The 22,528-nt window shown below is 44.9% G+C and overlaps 1 protein-coding gene across 1 annotated transcript in view; it reads right to left on the bottom strand.

The window, feature by feature from the left end:
• add1 (adducin 1 (alpha)) overlaps positions 1–22,528 on the bottom strand; it is a 281,597-nt gene that overhangs the window by 49,251 nt on the left and 209,818 nt on the right. Inside the window, 1 exon segment of the mRNA XM_072515692.1 lies at positions 20,358–20,444. Within this exon segment, the coding sequence (XP_072371793.1) occupies positions 20,358–20,444 (87 nt within the window).

The following is a 22,528-nucleotide window of genomic DNA, read 5'->3' as shown; positions in this document are numbered from 1 at the left end:
AGTAACAAGGCATAAATGAATGTTTCAGCAGCATACGAGTTGAGGGAGGGGTGGAGTAGGGTATGTTATGGAGGTAGAAACAGGCAGCATAAGTGGTGGCATGCTCATCTCTAATATGGCACCAAGATTGTGACCAGTCTGGTTCAGCCTCAGTTGCCGAGAGAGGGATGGTGAAAACATTTTATTAAGGCATTTGTGATTTTTTAAGCAACAATTTTGAATGCAAACATAACGCAGTGAATAACACCCGCCCAACCAACAACCATACCCAGCCAACATGGCTTACAGAGTTCCCCAGTCCCCCCTCCTCCTCTCGCCTAAACTATCTCCCCTCTGCCGCCCCCTTCCCAAACCGCCTCCCCCTCCCCCCTATCGTATCTGCTAACAGCTTAATTTTCCCCGAAGAAGTCGATAAACGGCTGTCACCTTCAGGCGAACCCCAACGGTGATCATCTCAGGGCGAACCTGATCTTCTCAAGCCTGAGAAACCCGGCCATGTCACTAACCCAAACCCCCGATTTCGGGGGCTCGGAGTCCCTTCATGCCAATAAGATCCGTCTCCGGACTACCAGGGAGGTAAAGGCTAAAATGCCAGCCTCTCTCGGCCCCTGGACTCCGGGGTCTTCCGACACTCAAAAGATCGCCAGCTCTGGACTCGACGCCACCCTTGTCTTTAGTACCGTGGACATGACATCGGCAAATCCTTGCGAGAATCCCCCAAGCTTCTGACAGAGAGGGATAGTGTTGCTTGTGGGAATTTAATTCCCAAAAGCTTTGGCCCTTTCACTACTTACTTGAGGGAATCTGCACATACATTATTTGATGTCAGACAGGCAGTCTGGTAGTGGAAGAGTCCAGAAAGCTGATGGTGAGGCAGAGCTAGGTGTCATTTACGTACATGTGAACACTAATGTCATGTGCTTGAATTATGTTACTGAGGAACATGTAGGTGAGAAATATTGGAGCTGGGGCAGAGGTGGGTAGGGATAAATCTGCAGTAACCTGGTAGGGCTTAGTTATAGGCCCGATTAAATTGGGTATTTCAAATGAAAGAATTGGTCACTTTAAATCAAGCCAAAGGCACTCCAGCACACAGCCCCATGGGAATTCGAACTGGCCAAGTTCGAATACACTGAAACCAGACAGACTGCCAGGACATGTCTGGACCTGGACCAGAGGGACTCGAGAATCGGATCCACAGCCCTACCATGCCATCTTTGCAGGTAGTATAAACTAATCTTGGGTTACAAAGAACAAAGAAATGTACAGCACAGGCCCTTCGGCCCTCCAAGCCCGTGCCGACCATGCTGCCCGACTAAACTACAAACTTCTACACTTCCTGGGTCCGTATCTCTCTATTCCCATCCTATTCATGTATTTGTCAAGATGCCCCTTAAATGTCACTATCGTCCCTGCTTCCACCACCTCCTCCGGTAGCGAGTTCCAGGCACCCACTACCCTCTGCGTAAAAAACTTGCCTCGTACATCTACTCTAAACCTTGCCCCTCTCACCTTAAACCTATGCCCCCTAGTAATTGACCCCTCTACCCCGGGGAAAAGCCTCTGACTATCCACTCTGTCTATGCCCCTCATAATTTTGTAGACCTCTATCAGGTCGCCCCTCAACCTCCTTCGTTCCAGTGAGAACAAACCGAGTTTATTCAACCGCTCCTCATAGCTAATGCCCTCCATACCAGGCAACATTCTGGTAAATCTCTTCTGCACCCTCTCCAAAGCCTCCACATCCTTCTGGTAGTGTGGCGACCAGAATTGAACACTATACTCCAAGTGTGGCCTAACTAAGGTTCTATACAGCTGCAACATGACTTGCCAATTCTTATACTCAATGCCCCGGCCAATGAAGGCAAGCATGCCGTATGCCTTCTTGACTACCTTCTCCACCTGTGTTGCCCCTTTCAGTGACCTGTGGACCTGTACTCCTAGATCTCTTTGACTTTCAATACTCTTGAGGGTTCTACCATTCACTGTATATTCCCTACCTGCATTAGACCTTCCAAAATGCATTACCTCACATTTGTCCGGATTAAACTCCATCTGCCATCTCTCCGCCCAAGTCTCCAAACAATCTAAATCCTGCTGTATCCTCTGACAGTCCTCATCGCTATCCGCAATTCCACCAACCTTTGTGTTGTCTGCAAACTTACTAATCAGACCAGTTACATTTTCCTCCAAATCATTTATATATACTACAAACAGCAAAGGTCCCAGCACTGATCCCTGTGGAACACCACTGGTCACAGCCCTCCAATTAGAAAAGCATCCTTCCATTGCTACTCTCTGCCTTCTATGACCTAGCCAGTTCTGTATCCACCTTACCAGCTCACCCCTGATCCCGTGTGACTTCACCTTTTGTACTAGTCTACCATGAGGGACCTTGTCAAAGGCCTTACTGAAGTCCATATAGACAACATCCACTGCCCTACCTGCATCGATCATCTTAGTGACCTCCTCGAAAAACTCTTATCAAGTTAGTGAGACACGACCTCCCCTTCACAAAACCATGCTGCCTCTCACTAATACGTCCATTTGCTTCCAAATGGGAGTAGATCCTGTCTCGAAGAATTCTCTCCAGTAATTTCCCTACCACTGAAGTAAGGCTCACCGGCATGTAGTTCCCTGGATTATCCTTGCTACTCTTCTTAAACAGAGGAACAACATTGGATATTCTCCAGTCCTCCGGGACATCACCTGAAGACAGTGAGGATCCAAAGATTTCTGTCAAGGCCTCAGCAATTTCCTCTCCAACCTCCTTCAGTATTCTGGGGTAGATCCCATCTGACCCTGGGGACTTATCTACCTTAATATTTTTTAAGACACCCAACACCTCGTCTTTTTGGATCTCAATGTGACCCAGGCTATCTACACACCCTTCTCCAGACTCAACATCTACCAATTTCTTCTCTTTGGTGAATACTGATGCAAAGTATTCATTTAGTACCTCGCCCATTTCCTCTGGCTCCACACACAGATTCCCTTGCCTATCCTTCAGTGGGCCAACCCTTTCCCTGGCTACCCTCTTGCTTTTTATGTACGTGTAAAAAGCCTTGGGATTTTCCTTAACCCTATTTGCCAATGACTTTTCGTGACCCCTTCTAGCCCTCCTGACTCCTTGCTTAAGTTCCTTCCTACTTTCCTTATATTCCACACAGGCTTCGTCTGTTCCCAGCCTTTTAGCCCTGACAAATGCCTCCCTTTTCTTTTTGACGAGGCCGACAATATCTCTCGTTATCCAAGGTTCCCGAAAATTGCTGTATTTATCCTTCTTCCTCACAGAAACATGCCGGTCCTGAATTCCTTTCAACTGACGCTTGAAAGCGTCCCACATGTCAGATGTTGATTTGCCCTCAAACATCCGCCCCCAATCTATGTTCTTCAGTTCCCGCCTAATGTTGTTATAATTAGCCTTCCCCCAATTTAGCACATTCATCCTAGGACCACTCTTGAGGGTTACCTCAAGAACATATTTTCTGAGTAATATACAGGTAATTGTGTTGAATAAAGAAGGCTTGAATTTACACCCGTGTTTGTACTTTGTTCTCTGCAATATTAAGGACACCTCGATAAAACATTTATGTAAATAAACTGGTTGAAAGTATCTGAATTGGACAGATACAACAGTGGCATCCCAGATGGGACTTCGATAAGAAGTGACCATGTTACTCCGAAGTCAACCTCATATTTTCCAACACTCCGTCTGAGCCCAAATAAAGAGGGCAAATGCCCATGTGATAAGAGGTCTTGAGTGAAAGATTAATACAGATTTCAACTAGCGAATTGGGCCATAAACTAGGAGTCTTTAATGCAGCTTTTCAAACTGTGTATTCAGTTATGATAGCCGAGAGAATTGGGAATACTCTGTGGGAGGGAATTTAGTATAAACCAGACCCCTATCCTGATTGATTCCCATACCCCTCGTTACTAAGCCGGAACATTAAAAGAATTGGCCAGTCGCACCGATTGGGAGAATTTTAAATACATATGTTACATGATGTTTCAGGTGGGAAAATTTCCTGTCCTAACAACCCCTTAATTTATATCAATAGCCATTGTATCATCAAATATCATTAGGTTGAGAAAATTATTGTTGCAGACAACCTGCTGTAAGAATGGGTTCAGTTTTCAGGTATGAAGAAAAGCTTCAAAAATTGAGATTGGGGTGTGCTGGTTGATGGAAGCAAGCTACAGATATGAAAAATAAAGTTATTTACATAAATAGTCAGAAAGTAGCTTCAAAAATAAATATTCCAAAAAGTATAAAACATTGGCAAGATTGCATGTATAAGTGGTTAGCACTGTTGCTTCACAGCGCCAAGGTCCCAGGTTCGATTCCCAGCTTGGGTGACTGCACAGTCTGCACGTTCTCCCCATGTCTGCATGGATTTCGTCCGGGCACTCCGGCTTCCTCCCAAGTCCTGAAAGACGTGCTTGTTAGGCGAATTGGACATTCTGAATTCTCCCTCGGTGTACCCGAACAGGCGCTGGAATGTGCCGACTAGGGGCTTTTCACAGTAACTTCATTGCAGTGTTAATGTAACCTACTTTATTATATTTATTGTGTATAGATATCAGCTAAGCTGAAGTTAACTAAAGCCACAACTGAATGCCAAAATGCATTGGAAAAAAACAAAACTGGTCAGGCAGCATTCTCATGGTAAAGCTTTAGAAGTAGTTTGTAGCCAGAAAAGCCATATAAGCCCTTTGAAAGATTTAGCCTGGTGGTTAGGATTGAGGAGTGGGATATGGCTTAAATATAAATATATATGTTTGTATTTATTTTCACTATTGAATATGATACAGCAGTAGATACAAATGCTTTATATTGATTCCTTAAATATAAGTACATAAATGGCCTTAGTTTACTTTGAGGTACTGAAGAGTGATCAGATAATGGACTTGATTACATTTGATGTAATGTTACATCGAATGTTGTAGAAAATTGGAGCAGTACTATGCGTGCCATTAATTTAGCTGGCTAATAGTTATTTTTGAGATGTGGACTCGTTTGGACTGACTGAAGAAAGCGCTTGGTGCATGAATGCTTGCATACATGTGCCAAGACCTCCCAAAGGGGCGGTTAAATGCACCTCTGATGATAGCTAAACATCAAAAAATGCCTCATGTCCTCATTTAATACCGGCAGGAAATGGAGGAGATAAAACTTATATTACATTTTAAAAAAAGACTCCTCCAAACAAGAATGTACATTTTGGGTAACAGCAGGTTATGCAGAGCTGTTCAAATAAAAAAAAAGTTCATTTACTGAACAGCTTGGAGAATTGCCTAACTACCTAATCTATTAAAATACAACAAGCAAATCAAGTAACTACATGACATTTTAAGCTATTGCTTTCAAACTGTTTGGACCTTTCAGCATGAATACAGAGCCAAGCTCTTAAGATTACAGAAGGACAAGACGTACAAAGTGCAGAAGGGTAATAGATAAAACAGGTGCCTGTTGGTCATTGGCGCAGTCAAGGACCAAAGATCTCAGAAACCTTATACGGAATATTGGTTAATTCGTATAGGGGCTGTTTAGCACAGGGCTAAATCGCTGGCTTAGAAAGCAGACCAAGGCAGGCCAGCAGCACGGTGCAATTCCCGTAACAGCCTCCCTGAACAGGCGCCGGAATGTGGCGACTAGGGGCTTTTCACAGTAACTTCATTTGAAGCCTACTTGTGACAATAAGCGATTTTCATTTCTTTTTCAATTGTGTTGGTATTCCGGGGCTGGAGTCGACTGCACCCTAGCCCAGGGTGTCATAACAATATATTAATGACTTGGACAAGGGAAGTGAATGTACTATTGCCAAGTTTACATATGACACAAAAATAGGTGGGAAGTCAAGTGATGAAGATTACATGAAGAGTCAGGTTAAGTGAGCAGGCAAAAATTTGGCAGGTGGAATATAATGTTGGAAAATGTGAAGTTACGCACCTTGGTAGGAAGGATAAAGGAGCTGAATATTATTCAAATGGAGAAAGACTGCAGAAATCTGCAGCACAAAGGGATTTGGGGGTCCTCGCGCATAAATCACAAAAAGCTACCATGCAGGTTCAGGTCATAAGGAAGGAAAGTGGAATGTTGGCCTTTATTTCAAAAGCAATGGAGTATAAAAAATAGTCTTGCCAAAGCTATACAAGGTACCAGCGAACACCTGGAATACTGTAAACAGTTCTGGTCCCTTATCTAAGGCAAGATATGATGGCATTGGAGGCAGTCCAGAGAAGGTTCACTAGTTTGATCCTGGTAAGGAAGGATTTTCTCATGAGGAGAATGTTGGGCCTATACTCACTGGAGTGTAGAAGAATGAGAGACTACCTAATTTCGGCGGCAGCGGTGCGCAGGGGCCCTCTGGGAGATGAGTAGCGACTTTAAAACCACTTACCTTTACAGGAGCAGCCCTTTGGATTTCGGCGGCAGCGGTGCGCAGGGGCCTTCTGGGAGGTGAGTACTTATTTTAAAAAGCCTTGCCTTTACAGGAGCAGCCCTTTGGATTTCGGCGGCAGTGGTGCGCAGGGGCCCTCTGGGAGGTGAGTAGCGACTTTAAAACCACTTACCTTTACAGGAGCAGCCCTTTGGATTTCGGCGGCAGCGGTGCGCAGGGGCCTTCTGGGAGGTGAGTACTTACTTTAAAAAGCCTTGCCTTTACAGGAGCAGCCCTTTGGATTTCGGCGGCAGCGATGCACAGGGGCCCTCTGGGAGGTGAGTAGCGACTTTAAAACCACTTACCTTTACAGGAGCAGCCCTTTGGATTTCGGCGGCAGCGGTGCGCAGGGGTCTTCTGGGAGGTGAGTACTTACTTTAAAAAGCCTTGCCTTTACAGGAGCAGCCCTTTGGATTTCGGCAGCAGCGGTGCGCAGGGGCCCTCTGGGAGGTGAGTACTTACTTTAACAAGCCTTACCTGGTCCCGTGTCTGTTCTTCTTTTCGGTTTTATTTGTTTTTATATAAGGCGGGAACCGGAAGTTCGACCCGCGGACCTCTGGGAAGTCCGTCCCCCCCCAACCAATAAATTCTGGTGGAGAGGAAACCCGAGACACTACACGTGTAGTGTCTCCCACCCGCCCTCCTCCTCTAACCTAATAATAAGACCCATTGGTGTAAGGTAAGTGCCATATTATATTATTAGCATTGTGCAGGTCAAGGTTCGGAGGTGGAGGAGCAGTCTCTGTCAGCGAGAGAACCTGAGAACATCGAAGACACTCAGAAGGTAAGTAAGTGATTTTTACTTATATACCTTTTTTCAAATTGTGTGTGTCGGGGAAACTGAAGTGACATCACAGAAAAGCTGTGGCCAGAGTGGCTGGTTGGGATTCTACCCTAAATTTAAAAATAATTTGAGTATTTGGTAACTAATTAAACATAATAACTTAATTATAATTTAGAGGGATATCTAAGCCAGAGATTGGAGAGTATTATAGTTAGCTATCGCATTTCTATTAGAAATCTAGTGCTAGGAAACAGATAGTTGACAGTAACTTTGAAATTTTTATTAAAATATTTTTTAAAAAAAGACAAATTTTAATTTTAATTAATTGACGCAATGTCAGTTAGAGGGGTGCTGTGCTCTGACTGTGAGATGTGGCAGGTCCGGGAGGCTTCCAGCGTCCCGGATGGCTTCATCTGCAGAAAGTGCACCCAACTGGAGCTCCTCACAGACCGCATGGTTCGGTTGGAGCAGCAATTGGATGCACTTAGGAGCATGCAGGTGGCGGAAAGTGTCATAGATCGCAGTTATGTAAATGTGGTCACACCCAAGGTGCAGGCAGAGAAATGGGTGACCACCAGAAAGGGCAGGCAGTCAGTGCAGGAATCCCCTGTGGTTGTCCCCCTCTCGAACAGGTATACCCCTTTGGATACTGTCGGGGGGGATAGCCTATCAGGGAAAAACAGCAGCAGCCAGAGCAGTGGCACCACGGCTGGCTCTGATGTTCAGAAGGGAGGGTCAAAGCGCAGAAGAGTAATAGTAATAGGGGACTCTATAGTCAGGGGCACAGATAGGCGCTTCTGTGGACGTGAAAGAGACTCCAGGATGGTATGTTGCCTCCCTGGTGCCAGGGTCCAGGATGTCTCCGAACGGGTAGAGGGAATCCTGAAGGGGGAGGGCAAACAGGCAGAGGTCGTTGTACATATTGGTACTAACGACATAGGCAGGAAGGGGCATGAGGTCCTGCAGCAGGAGTTCAGGGAGCTAGGCAGAAAGTTAAAAGACAGGACCTCGAGGGTTGTAATCTCGGGATTACTCCCTGTGCCACGTGCCAGTGAGGCTAGAAATAGGAAGATAGAGCAGATAAACACGTGGCTAAACAGCTGGTGTAGGAGGGAGGGTTTCCATTATCTGGACCACTGGGAGCTCTTCCGGGGCAGGTGTGACCTGTATAAGAAGGACGGGTTGCATCTAAACTGGAGAGGCATAAATATCCTGGCCGTGAGGTTTGCTAGTGTCACACGGGAGGGTTTAAACTAGTATGGCAGGGGGGTGGGCACGGGAGCAATAGGTCAGAAGGTGAGAGCATTGAGGGAGAACTAGGGAATAGGGACAGTGTGGCTCTGAGGCAGAGCAGACGGGGAGAAGTTGCTGAACACAGCGGGTCTGGTGGCCTGAAGTGCATATGTTTTAATGCAAGGAGCATTACGGGTAAGGCAGATGAACTTAAGAGCTTGGATTAGTACTTGGAACTGTGATGTTGTTGCCATTACAGAGACCTGGTTGAGGGAAGGGCAGGATTGGCAGCTAAACGTTCCAGGATTTAGATGTTTCAGGCGGGATAGAGGGGGATGTAAAAGGGGAGGCGGAGTTGCGCTACTTGTTTGGGAGAATATCACAGCTGTACTGCGAGAGGACACCTCAGAGGGCAGTGAGGCTATATGGGTAGAGATCAGGAATAAGAAGGGTGCAGTCACAATGTTGGGGGTATACTACAGGCCTCCCAACAGCCAGCGGGAGATAGAGGAGCAGATAGGTAGACAGATTTTGGAAAAGAGTAAAAACAACAGGGTTGTGGTGATGGGAGACTTCAACTTCCCCAATATTGACTGGGACTCACTTAGTGCCAGGGGCTTAGACGGGGCGGAGTTTGTAAGGAGCATCCAGGAGGGCTTCTTAAAACAATATGTAAACAGTCCAACTAGGGAAGGGGCGGTACTGGACCTGGTATTGGGGAATGAGCCCGGCCAGGTGGTAGATGTTTCAGTAGGGGAGCATTTCGGTAACAGTGACCACAATTCAGTAAGTTTTAAAGTACTGGTGGACAAGGATAAGAGTGGTCCGAGGATGAATGTGCTAAATTGGGGGAAGGCTAATTATAACAATATTAGGCGGGAACTGAAGAACATAGATTGGGGGCGGATGTTTGAGGGCAAATCAACATCGGACATGTGGGAGGCTTTCAAGTGTCAGTTGAAAGGAATACAGGACCGGCATGTTCCTGTGAGGAAGAAAGATAAATACGGCAATTTTCGGGAACCTTGGATGACGAGTGATATTGTAGGCCTCGTCAAAAAGAAAAAGGAGGCATTTGTCAGGGCTAAAAGGCTGGGAACAGACAAAGCCTGCGTGGAATAGAAGGAAAGTAGGAAGGAACTTAAGCAAGGAGTCAGGAGGGCTAGAAGGAGTCACGAAAAGTCATTGGCAAATAGGGTTAAGGAAAATCCCAAGGCTTTTTACACGTACATAAAAAGCAAGAGGGTAGCCAGGGAAAGGGTTGGCCCACTGAAGGATAGGCAAGGGAATCTATGTGCGGAGCCAGTGAAATGGGCGAGGTACTAAATGAATACTTTGCATCAGTATTCACCAAAGAGAAGGAATTGGTAGATGTTGAGTCTGGAGAAGGGGGTGTAGATAGCCTGGGTCACATTGTGATCCAAAAAGACGAGGTGTTGGGTGTCTTAAAAAATATTAAGGTAGATAAGTCCCCAGGGCCTGATGGGATCTACCCCAGAATACTGAAGGAGGCTGGAGAGGAAATTGCTGAGGCCTTGACAGAAATCTTTGGATCCTCGCTGTCTTCAGGGGATGTCCCGGAGGACTGGAGAATAGCCAATGTTGTTCCTCTGTTTAAGAAGGGTAGCAAGGATAATCCCGGGAACTACAGGCCGGTGAGCCTTACTTCAGTGGTAGGGAAATTACTGGAGAGAATTCTTCGAGACAGGATCTACTCCCATTTGGAAGCAAATGGACGTATTAGTGAGAGGCAGCACGGTTTTGTGAAGGGGAGGTCGTGTCTCACTAACTTGATAGAGTTTTTCGAGGAGGTCACTAAGATGATTGATGCAGGTAGGGCAGTAGATGTTGTCTATATGGACTTCAGTAAGGCCTTTGACAAGGTCCCTCATGGTAGACTAGTACAAAAGGTGAAGTCACACGGGATCAGGGGTGAGCTGGCAAGGTGGATACAGAACTGGCTAGGCCATAGAAGGCAGAGAGTAGCAATGGAGGGATGCTTTTCTAATTGGAGGGCTGTGACCAGTGGTGTTCCACAGGGATCAGTGCTGGGACCTTTGCTCTTTGTAGTATATATAAATGATTTGGAGGAAAATGTAACTGGTCTGATTAGTAAGTTTGCAGACGACACAAAGGTTGGTGGAATTGCGGATAGCGATGAGGACTGTCCACTGTCCAGCAGGATTTAGATTGTCTGGAGACTTGGGCGGAGAGATGGCAGATGGAGTTTAATCCGGACAAATGTGAGGTAATGCATTTTGGAAGGTCTAATGCAGGTAGGGAATATACAGTGAATGGTAGAACCCTCAAGAGTATTGAAAGTCAAAGAGATCTAGGAGTACAGGTCCACAGATCATTGAAAGGGGCAACACAGGTGGAGAAGGTAGTCAAGAAGGCATACGGCATGCTTGCCTTCATTGGCCGGGGCATTGAGTATAAGAATTGGCAAGTCATGTTGCAGCTGTATAGAACCTTAGTTAGGCCACACTTGGAGTATAGTGTTCAATTCTGGTCGCCACACTACCAGAAGGATTTAGAGAGGGTGCAGAAGAGATTTACCAGAATGTTGCCTGGTATGGAGGGCATTAGCTATGAGGAGCGATTGAATAAACTCGGTTTGTTCTCACTGGAACGAAGGAGGTTGAGGGGAGACCTGATAGAGGTATACAAAATTATGAGGGGCATAGACAGAGTGGATAGTCAGAGGCTTTTCCCCAGGGTAGAGGGGTCAATTACTAGGGGGCATAGGTTTAAGGTGAGAGTGGCAAGGTTTAGAGTAGATGTACGAGGCAAGTTTTTTACGCAGAGGGTAGTGGGTGCCTGGAACTCGCTACCGGAGGAGGTAGTGGAAGCAGGGACGATAGGGACATTTAAGGGGCATCTTGACAAATATATGAATAGGATGGGAATAGAAGGATACGGACCCAGGAAGTGTAGAAGATTGCAGTTTAGTCGGGCAGCATGGTCGGCACGGGCTTGGAGGGCCGAAGGGCCTGTTCCTGTGCTGTACATTTCTTTGTTCTTTGAGGTTTAGCGGATTCTCCGGTAGTTTGGCAGGGAGATGCTGAGAGGTTGTTTCCCTTTGTGGGAGAGTCTAGGACCAGAGGGCATAATCTGAGTGAGGGGGTCGCTATTTAAGACAGAGATCAGGAGGAATTTCTTCTCTTCGAGGGTGGTGAATCAGAGGATTTCTTTACTGCAGAAGTCTCTCGAGGCTGTGTTTATAATGTCCAAGGCTGAAATAGACAGATTTTTAATCAGAAAATGATCAAGGGTTATGGATAAGGCAGGAGTTAAGGATTATTACATCAGATCAGTTAGTATCTCATTGCATGGCAGCGCAGACGCGATGGGCTGAACGGCCCACTGCTTTTCCAAGGTCTAATGGTTTAACCCTTAGTATTACACTGGATCATCATCCTCCAGTACAAAGAATCACAAGAATGATAAATTATAGTTATCAAGAAAATTTTGTAAACGGACTCCTTCCCATGTAACAAAGTCTAATGCAGCAATTTGCATTTGAAGGGATAGTTTAAATTGTTTCTCATAGTTTGTGAATGAATAGGATGGGGGAGGGGGGTCACAGAATTCAGTATTGTAACTAGAAGATCAAGAAGTCATCTTAGAAGAATTGGAGTATTGGAACATGGAATAATCTACTGCAAGTGGACACCCAGGATAATATATCTTGGTAATTGGATCCCCGCTAGTTGCTGAAGTTAAAACCAAATACCAATTGCTTTCTTTGCTGGAGAGAGTTTGCAGACTTGTTTTGCTACTCCATTCATTTAGGGAGGTGAAGGCATGTGACTAGGGGGATAAAGAACAATATCTTTCTCAATTCTCTATGTGATGCAGAACCACAGAACCTGGCATAAAGATTTCTCACGGATACCAAATATAGGAGAGCCCTCATACATGCTTTAGTCACGTTTCTAGCTGGTGTTTGTTAGGCAAGGGTATAAAAATATTCTGTCAAGTAGATGTTCTTCCACTTTTTCCTTTTCTACATTATCCTATTACTTTAAGAAAAGTTCCTAGAATCTTTTCATTACAAAAGTTTGAGACAACTGATTAAAGGAGCCCATACAGAATGGACGTGATGCAGGTGCAAGAATAGCAGATTTTCCACGGAATCTGGCCACTCGCTTTATAATCTGCCTTTTATCCTATTTGCCGTCACATGCTCGCCGATTCAGAGTTAATAATTGGTAGCATGTCCATGGAAAAGCTTTGTATAAGTATACAGAGAAAATGGTGAAAAACGCAAGGAAATCTGGCACGGGGAGGCGGTAGCGTAGTGGTATTGTCACTGGACTAATAAACCAAAAATCCAGAGTAATGCTCTGGGGACCAGGATTTGAATCCCGCCACTGCAGATGGTGAAATTTGGATTCAATAAAAATCTGGAATTAAAAGTCTAATGATGACCATGAAACCATTGCCAATTGTCGTAAAAACCCATCTAGTTCACTAATGTCTTTTAGGGAAGGAAACCGGACGTCCTTACCTGGTCTGGATTCCAGATCCACAGGTTGCCCCCTCAAGAGCAATTAGGGATGGGCAATAAATGCTGGTGACACTCACATCCCATGACGAATAAAAAAAAAAAGATAGGGCACAGTGGGATTCAGCAGGGGTGGAGCCGCCTTTTAAAAATGGCGACTTGATCCTCGAGCGGTCTCTCGACCCAGCGCTCTCTGAGGCGCTGAAAATGATGACTACAAACATCATCTGAGTAACAAATCGGGGTAACAAATCTGAGTAACAAATCGGCCTGACGCAAAATTTGAGCTGCAGAATACTAATAAAAGAGGCTTGATGAAACGGAGGAATGAATTCTAAATTCTAAATGTTGCTTCCTCAGCTGAAGCTCGTAATCAATCCTTGGAAAACCAGCTCTGTGGTACGTCAGAATTCTTGGAAGATTTGGAGAACTGAGGGCAGAGAAAGAATATCGGATCATCAGAAGGAGTGGATCACAAGACTCCTGTTAAGTTCTTTGAGAATTGGCTGCCACATTTTCTTGGGCTGTATGTGAAGGCGGAAAGGACGCACTGTATCCTGTCTTTGAGGTTGAGGGACAAACGTCTCAGGCCTATAATCATTTGCTTCCACAATTTTAAAGATCAGAGGATCCCGCAGTGAGGTGTGACCTGGCTCCATGAAGCGGTGAGGATCTCCTTTTCTGGGACATTCAGCAGTGACGTAGCTAAGGTATCAAGGCTTCGATGAAGTTCGAAGGCTACTCAAGGCAGCTGGAATTATGCATTATCCCGTGACCCTGAAAGTGATAGCCAATGTTTCCGTTAACTCTTTCGATGATCCGACTAGTGCCTTGGCCTTCGTTAAGTCCAGGGAGGGCAAGGAATTGAACTGATAATCCGCAAATTTGAAATCTGACTTTCTCCCTGCAATCTTGTTGTTTGTCTGATTTCATTGTCACACATCCTGCTTAGTGGGAGGTGTTAACATTTGAGTGCTGCATTGAATATCTTTTTCTTGTCCTTGAGTGTTCAACATCATCCAGAAAACAGCCTGCTTGATTGCTATCCCTTCCACAAACATTCAAACCCTCCACCATCGACGAACAGTGACAACCGTGTGTACCATCTACAAGATGCACTGCAGGAATTTGCCAAGGTTCCTTCTTGGCAGCACCTTCTAAATCCATGACCACTGCCATCTAGAAGGGCAAGAGCAACAGGTACCTGGGAACCACACCACCTGGAGCTTCCTCTCCAAGTCACTCACCAGCCCAACTTGGAAATATATCACCGTTCCTTCACCATCGCTGGGTCAAAATCCTGGTACTCCCTGACCCAACAGCACTGTAGGTGTACCTATACCACGTGGACTGCAGTGGTTTAAGAAGGGAACTCACTACCACCATCTGAAGAGCAACTAGGGATGGGAATAAATGCAGGTCTAACCAGCGATGCCCACATCCTGTAAATTAATAAGGTATTTTATCCAAGAGAAGAACATGTTAGGGATATTCTGGCGCCTCTGGTGTTGGAAATAGGGGAGGGTTTAAACTAGTATGGCAGGGGGGTGGGCACGGGAGCAATAGGTCAGAAGGTGAGAGCATTGAGGGAGAACTAGGGAATAGGGACAGTGTGGCTCTGAGGCAGCGCAGACGGGGAGAAGTTGCTGAACACAGCGGGTCTGGTGGCCTGAAGTGCATATGTTTTAATGCAAGGAGCATTACGGGTAAGGCAGATGAACTTAGAGCTTGGATTACTACTTGGAACTATGATGTTGTTGCCATTACAGAGACCTGGTTGAGGGAAGGGCAGGATTGGCAGCTAAACGTTCCAGGATTTAGATGTTTCAGGCGGGATAGAGGGGGATGTAAAAGGGGAGGCGGAGTTGCGCTACTTGTTCAGGAGAGTATCACAGCTATACAGCGAGAGGACACCTCAGAGGGCAGTGAGGCTATATGGGTAGAGATCAGGAATAAGAAGGGTGCAGTCACAATGTTGGGGGTATACTACAGGCCTCCCAACAGCCAGCGGGAGATAGAGGAGCAGATAGGTAGACAGATTTTGGAAAAGAGTAAAAACAACAGGGTTGTGGTGATGGGAGACTTCAACTTCCCCAATATTGACTGGGACTCACTTAGTGCCAGGGGCTTAGACGGGGCAGAGTTTGTAAGGAGCATCCAGGAGGGCTTCTTAAAACAATATGTAAACAGTCCAACTAGGGAAGGGGCGGTACTGGACCTGGTATTGGGGAATGAGCCCGGCCAGGTGTAGATGTTTCAGTAGGGGAGCATTTCGGTAACAGTGACCACAATTCAGTAAGTTTTAAAGTACTGGTGGACAAGGATAAGAGTGGTCCGAGGATGAATGTGCTAAATTGGGGGAAGGCTAATTATAACAATATTAGGCGGGAACTGAAGAACATAGATTGGGGGCGGATGTTTGAGGGCAAATCAACATCTGACATGTGGGAGGCTTTCAAGTGTCAGTTGAAAGGAATACAGGACAGGCATGTTCCTGTGAGGAAGAAAGATAAATACGGCAATTTTCGGGAACCTTGGATGACGAGTGATATTGTAGGCCTCGTCAAAAAGGAAAAGGAGGCATTTGTCAGGGCTAAAAGGCTGGGAACAGACGAAGCCTGTGTGGCATATAAGGAAAGTAGGAAGGAACTTAAGCAAGGAGTCAGGAGGGCTAGAAGGGGTCATGAAAAGTCATTGGCAAATAGGGTTAAGGAAAATCCCAAGGCTTTTTACACTTACATAAAAAGCAAGAGGGTAGCCAGGGAAAGGGTTGGCCCACTGAAGGATAGGCAAGGGAATCTATGTGTGGAGCCAGAGGAAATGGGCGAGGTACTAAATGAATACTTTGCATCAGTATTCACCAAAGAGAAGGAATTGGTAGATGTTGAGTCTGGAGAAGGGGGTGTAGATAGCCTGGGTCACATTGTGATCCAAAAAGACGAGGTGTTGGGTGTCTTAAAAAATATTAAGGTAGATAAGTCCCCAGGGCCGGATGGGATCTACCCCAGAATACTGAAGGAGGCTGGAGAGGAAATTGCTGAGGCCTTGACAGAAATCTTTGGATCCTCGCTGTCTTCAGGGGATGTCCCGGAGGACTGGAGAATAGCCAATGTTGTTCCTCTGTTTAAGAAGGGTGGCAGGGATAATCCCGGGAACTACAGGCCGGTGAGCCTTACTTCAGTGGTAGGGAAATTACTGGAGAGAATTCTTCGAGACAGGATCTACTCCCATTTGGAAGCAAATGGACGTATTAGTGAGAGGCAGCACGGTTTTGTGAAGGGGAGGTCGTGTCTCACTAACTTGATAGAGTTTTTCGAGGAGGTCACTAAGATGATTGATGCAGGTAGGGCAGTAGATGTTGTCTATATGGACTTCAGTAAGGCCTTTGACAAGGTCCCTCATGGTAGACTAGTACAAAAGGTGAAGTCACACGGGATCAGGGGTGAACTGGCAAGGTGGATACAGAACTGGCTAGGCCATAGAAGGCAGAGGGTAGCAATGGAGGGATGCTTTTCTAATTAGAGGGCTGTGACCAGTGGTGTTCCACAGGGATCAGTGCTGGGACCTTTGCTCTTTGTAGTATATATAAATGATTTGGAGGAAAATGTAACTGGTCTGATTAGTAAGTTTGCAGACGACACAAAGGTTGGTGGAATTGCGGATAGCGATGAGGACTGTCTGAGGATACAGCAGGATTTAGATTGTCTGGAGACTTGGGCGGAGAGATGGCAGATGGAGTTTAACCTGGACAAATGTGAGGTAATGCATTTTGGAAGGGCTAATGCAGGTAGGGAATATACAGTGAATGGTAGAACCCTCAAGAGTATTGAAAGTCAAAGAGATCTAGGAGTACAGGTCCACAGATCACTGAAAGGGGCTACACAGGTGGAGAAGGTAGTCAAGAAGGCATACGGCATGCTTGCCTTCATTGGCCGGGGCATTGAGTATAAGAATTGGCAAGTCATGTTGCAGCTGTATAGAACCTTAGTTAGGCCACACTTGGAGTATAGTGTTCAATTCTGGTCGCCACACTACCAGAAGGATGTGGAGGCTTTAGAGAGGGTGCAGAAGAGATTTACCAGAATGTTGCCTGGTATGGAGGGCATAAGCTATGAGGAGCGATTGAATAAACTCGGTTTGTTCTCACTGGAACGAAGGAGGTTGAGGGGCGACCTGATAGAGGTATACAAAATTATGAGGGGCATAGACAGAGTGGATAGTCAGAGGCTTTTCCCCAGGGTAGAGGGGTCAATTACTAGGGGGCATAGGTTTAAGGTGAGAGGGGCAAAGTTTAGAGTAGATGTACGAGGCAAGTTTTTTACGCAGAGGGTAGTGGGTGCCTGGAACTCACTACCGGAGGAGGTAGTGGAGGCAGGGACGATAGGGACATTTAAGGGGCATCTTGACAAATATATGAATAGGATGGGAATAGAAGGATACGGACCCAGGAAGTGTAGAAGATTGTAGTTTAGTCGGGCAGTATGGTCGGCACGGGCTTGGAGGGCCGAAGGGCCTGTTCCTGTGCTGTACATTTCTTTGTTCTTTGTTCTTTGGGTGTTATGGCGCACGCTGAATGTGGGGCGAAAATCCTATTCTACTTTTTTTCAGATGGTCTACGCAATGGCAATAACGGATTTTAAACCTTGCCTTTGGAATATACTGAAATTTCATCATCCTATCAAAGGAAAAAGATATTTTCTTTTCTTAAATACAAAGATGTCTCAGCCCTGTTACAGGAGAGTCACTTGGATAACAAGGAGCACTTAATGCAGGAATGGGTGGGGCAGGTCTTGCTTGCTTCTTTCCCAATGAGAAGCAAGGGTGTAGCAGTTCTGGTCAACAAGAATGTTCCCTTCAAAATGAAGTAGTGTGTTAAGGATAAGAGAAGCAGGTATGTGATTATTAAGGGCTTAGTACACAGAGAAACTGACTCAATAATGAATGTATATGCCCTGCTAAATTATTGCCTGGAGTTTATCACTCAGGTTTTTTTTTTTTTACTTTGCAGAACAGTGAACAAAGAACAATACAGTAAAAGAACAGTCCCTTCGGTCCTCCAACCCTTTACCGGTCATGATACAACCGGAGTTGACCTCGGCTAACTCTTTTGTGGGTGGAGACTTTAATTGTCATCTGAATCCCTTGATGGAGAAGCTGTGTTACTAGAAATCCCCATACCCTGCAGGCTAGAAGACTGGCATTGGCGTGCGAGGACATGGGATACCTTGGCGTGTGGAGGACCTTGCAGTCTATAGATCAGGATTATGCTTTTTTTCTTAGCCCCCTCATTAATATCACCATTTTTTGTGCCTAGGTCTATCCTATATTTAGTGCTCTCTTGCTCTATGGGTATCATTGTAATCTCAGTCCATGCCCCCATCTTCCTGGAATTTTTGTTCAAGGGCCCCCCCTGCTGCTTTAGGTCATGCGGTTTGTCGCCTCCCTGCTTTGGGATAAATCATTTATTACATAGTTTAATAAGGAGTTTGAGGTTTTGTTTTTTATTCAGTTAATTCCCTTTCTGATGTCTCTCCTTTCACTCTGTGAGAAACCTGCAATGCCTATGCTAGGGGTTGGGTTATTTCTTACACAACCAACAAAAGACAGAGAATGCTGGAGATCCAGCTGGTTGGAGGTTTGTTTGTCTGACGTGAAGAAGTACAGGAGGGCCCTTAGCAAGTAATTGCTGAAGGAGAATAACATAGCTAGGGTGGCTCTTGATTCTTTATTGACAGCAGGCCAAGAGAAGTCTAAGGTACACAAAGCAAAAACTGCATGAGTTTGGGAATACACCCAAATGGCAGCATGGTGGCACAGTGGTTAGCATTGCTGCCTCACTGCGCCAGAGGCCCGGGTTTAATTCCATGAAGTTGGTGACTGTGTGTGGTGTTTTCACATTCTTTCTGTGTCTGCGTGGGTTTCCTCCGGGTTCTCCGGTTTCCTCTCACAGGCCAAAGATGCGCAGGTTAGATGGATTGGCTATGTTGAGTTGCTCCTAGGTGGGGTTACGTGTAGGTTGGGGGATTTGGCGTCGGTAGGGTGCTCTTTCGGAGGGCCGGTGCAGACTCGATGGGCCGAATGGCCCCCTTTTGTACTGCAGGGATTCTATGAATCCAACTTAGTAATTGGCCTTGTAGACTAATAAGAGGGAGGACTCTTGGGCGATCTCCTCTGTGCCAAACTCAGGAGATAGGAGGTTAATGAAAACTGAGATATTAACAGGGCATTTGGGGATTTTTTTGCTAAATTATATAAATCTGGTGATGTGATGACATGCATGGTAGGATTCGTCTCTTTCCTCAAGCTCCCTGTGATTTTGTAGGATCAGCTTTTGGTCCTTAGTGCTCCTATCTCTAAAAATGAAGTGTCTGTGGCTATTAAGGAACTTCTGCTCTGCAAAGCCCCGGGCCAGATAGTTTTGGGTTTACAGGGAATTTAAGGGTCTGTTAATTGGTTGGTATGTACGGTCACTCCTTTTGAGACAGGTCTGCTGCGACTGGCGCTTTGGGAGGCAAACATCTCCCTGATTTTGAAGAAAGGCAAGGACCAGGAGGAGTGTGCCTCCTACAGCCCAATCTCACTTCTGAAATACTGATTTGAAATTGTTATCTCAGGTATTGGCGAGGCGGTTAGAGGGAATTCTTCCAATGATTGTTTTGGACGATCAGACTGGGTTCATAAAGGGTAGGTTTTCCAGTAACAATGTTAATTGTTATTGAATGTGATCCAGGTTTTCCAGAAGTAAGCGCTGGACAAGCTGGTGATCTCCTTAGGTGCATAGAAAGCCTTTGAATTAACTGGTGTACACTTTGCGGAGATTTGGGCTGGGTGAGTAATATATTAAGTGGGTTCAGGTGCTGTACCATAGATCCTTGGCGGCAGTAATCACGAATGGTTTTTGGTCCAAGGACTTTGGTTTGCAAAGAGGGACTAGACCCTGACCCCCTGAAGCATTAGCCATAGAGCCGCTGGCAAAGGTAATTAGGCCTTGATATTAGGGCTGGGTCGTGGAGAGAAGTAGCACAAGATTACGCTTTATGCTTTAAAGTCATCCTGTCTTGTTTCTTCTGATATTTGCAATAACTCTGGTTTTGTACTATACCTGTTTGCGCTGAAAATGGTTTGGTTGCATAATTTGTAAGATAAAACTAAAACTAGATAAAAATATATATTTTTAAAAAGCCCTTACAGAGAGCAAATTGAAACACCATGGATAGGTCCATTGCCGTGATACATTTCTAGTGCTACGCAGAGCTTCCTAAATTAAAATTTCTTTTTGACTATGTCACACTGCTCAAACTCAAGAAATATTTCCTTCAGCATTATTAAAAAAGCAATATAGCATTTAGTTTCAGAACAAGCACTCGAGTCATTTTTGTCCTACCTTATTCCTCATCTCTTTGAACTCACGTGGGTCAGTGTTTAGTGGCACAAACTGGTTGGGAATTGGACCAGCAGATTCTTTTGTCCACTACAAACATCAAGAATACCAAATGGTCAGTATCCAGGCCAGTTTTTATAACTATAAAACAAAGTGAAACTGTAGATTGAAATAAATCATGCATTTACTAAAAACATTCAGTGCGTAAACATGGATTGCAGCAAGAGCATATTGAACCAATGCTGATACACTGTTTCTCACATATCAGCGAAACTATTCGAGATTGTTCACAAGTCTTGCCAATTGTACTTGTTCATAAACATAGTTGTCCCTCCCTAAACGACTCAAACCACTTGCAGACTAGAAATGATAACTTAAGAAAGTTTTATCCATTTGAGGAAATATTTGCCCGGTGTGACTGTCAAATTGATCCAGGCAATGATTGCCCAATCATGCAGAAATTCGGTTTTGATTCATTGGTTACATAAATATATCAAGCATGGTCACATAACTGCAATTAAGAATTCTGTCCATCTCCTACTGAGAGCAATGCCATCAACCAAACATTTTTGTGTAGTGCATTTTGCTATCCTGTTAGCAAGGCGTTAAGTTTTAACATTCTGAGTAAAAGTGGTTAGTCAATAAGGCTGTACCAACAATTCTTTTTTCATTGCAGGCATTGTTGACTAGGCCAGCATTTATTGCCCATTCCTAATTGCCCCTGATAAGATGGTGGTGTGCTGGTTTCCCGAACGGCTGCAGTCCATGTGGTGTAGGTATGCGTTAGGGAGGGACAACCAGGATTTTGACCGAATGACAGAGAAGGAACTTTTAGTAAATAACCACTAGGAATTTTGTTAAGGGTATTATGTGTTCCAATTCATAGAACCCCTACAGTGCAGGAGGCCATTCGGCCCATCGGGTCTGCATCAACCCCCTGAAAGTGTACTCCACCCAAGCCCGCCTATCCCCGTAATCCCTTAACCTAACCTGTGCATCCCTGCACACTGAGGGGCAATTTAGCATGGATAATCCACCTAACTTGCACATCTTTGGACTGTTGAAGGAATTGTTGAAGGATGTCAATGTTGGGAAATAGAGCCTTATTTCCCCACCAGATATTAGAGTAAAGTACACCCAGATTAGTGCAATTAAATGAGTGATACATTTCTTTCTACTCTGGTTAACAGGAACACTTAATCTTAGTGCTGCAACTCCTAATATATGTTCATATCTCATACCAACCATCCTTGTGGTGTCTATGTTGAAGAATCATATGTGATTTTGAGTTGTGGATTTGTGTGCAGCAGAACAAGAGTGATTAAACTCATTCTGCTTAAGCCAACTTCAACTAGAAGAGAACCAAGAGAAACCTAATGGGATTGAAGCTACTAAAATCAACTGTTAAGAAGGGGCAGAATGTGCTGAACAGCATTGCTTCATTGCTCTGCAACATTTACACAAAAGCAAAATTAAAGCATAAAATGACCAGTAGAAGGAAAGGAGGGGGTGGTGGTGTGATATCGGTAGTCCAGAAGCTTGGTGAAGGAGTTTTTTTAATGTGCAAGTCATGAGTGGGCATCACCAAAGTTCTGTACTGGACACTAGAATACTAATTTATCTTTAGAATCTTGCGGGCACGAAAACTAGAATTAACAACCCAGATTTTACAATATTTCCATGGTTAATTTAGTGATTACTAGCATTGCTGATCACTTCTGAAAATACATTTTCAAAACCACCCCGCAACAAAACCACCACAAGCAAATTTTAAGCACTTAATGATATTTTTGTTAAAGGCTGAATCCTATCCTCCATGCATACTTTTTTTCTGTAGATGAGTGGGTCTGACTAGTTGATCATAACTTGCAGCCAACACAAGTAAACAATTAATCTTCTTTGTTCCAATGTACTCATACTGAAGCTTTGACCAGTTGATCAGAACCCACCAAGCGTACAAACAATGTGCAGAGAGAATAAGCATGAGCCATTTCAAGTCTGTGAATGCCACAGACCTTTAAAAAATTTCTCTCAGAAATAATGCATTTAGAATTTATGTAGAAAATAACAGAAAATAAAGCTTTGGATGTTCGTCATTCCTAAAAAAAAAAAAGGTGGGGGGGGGGGGGGAGAAATTGGGATGGATATGGAAGAATGAATACTCACTCATAACC

The sequence above is a fragment of the Scyliorhinus torazame genome, chromosome 9, assembly GCF_047496885.1.
Source record: "Scyliorhinus torazame isolate Kashiwa2021f chromosome 9, sScyTor2.1, whole genome shotgun sequence".
NCBI classification, from domain to species: domain Eukaryota; kingdom Metazoa; phylum Chordata; class Chondrichthyes; order Carcharhiniformes; family Scyliorhinidae; genus Scyliorhinus; species Scyliorhinus torazame.
This window is presented reverse-complemented; position numbering and strand designations above follow the sequence as displayed.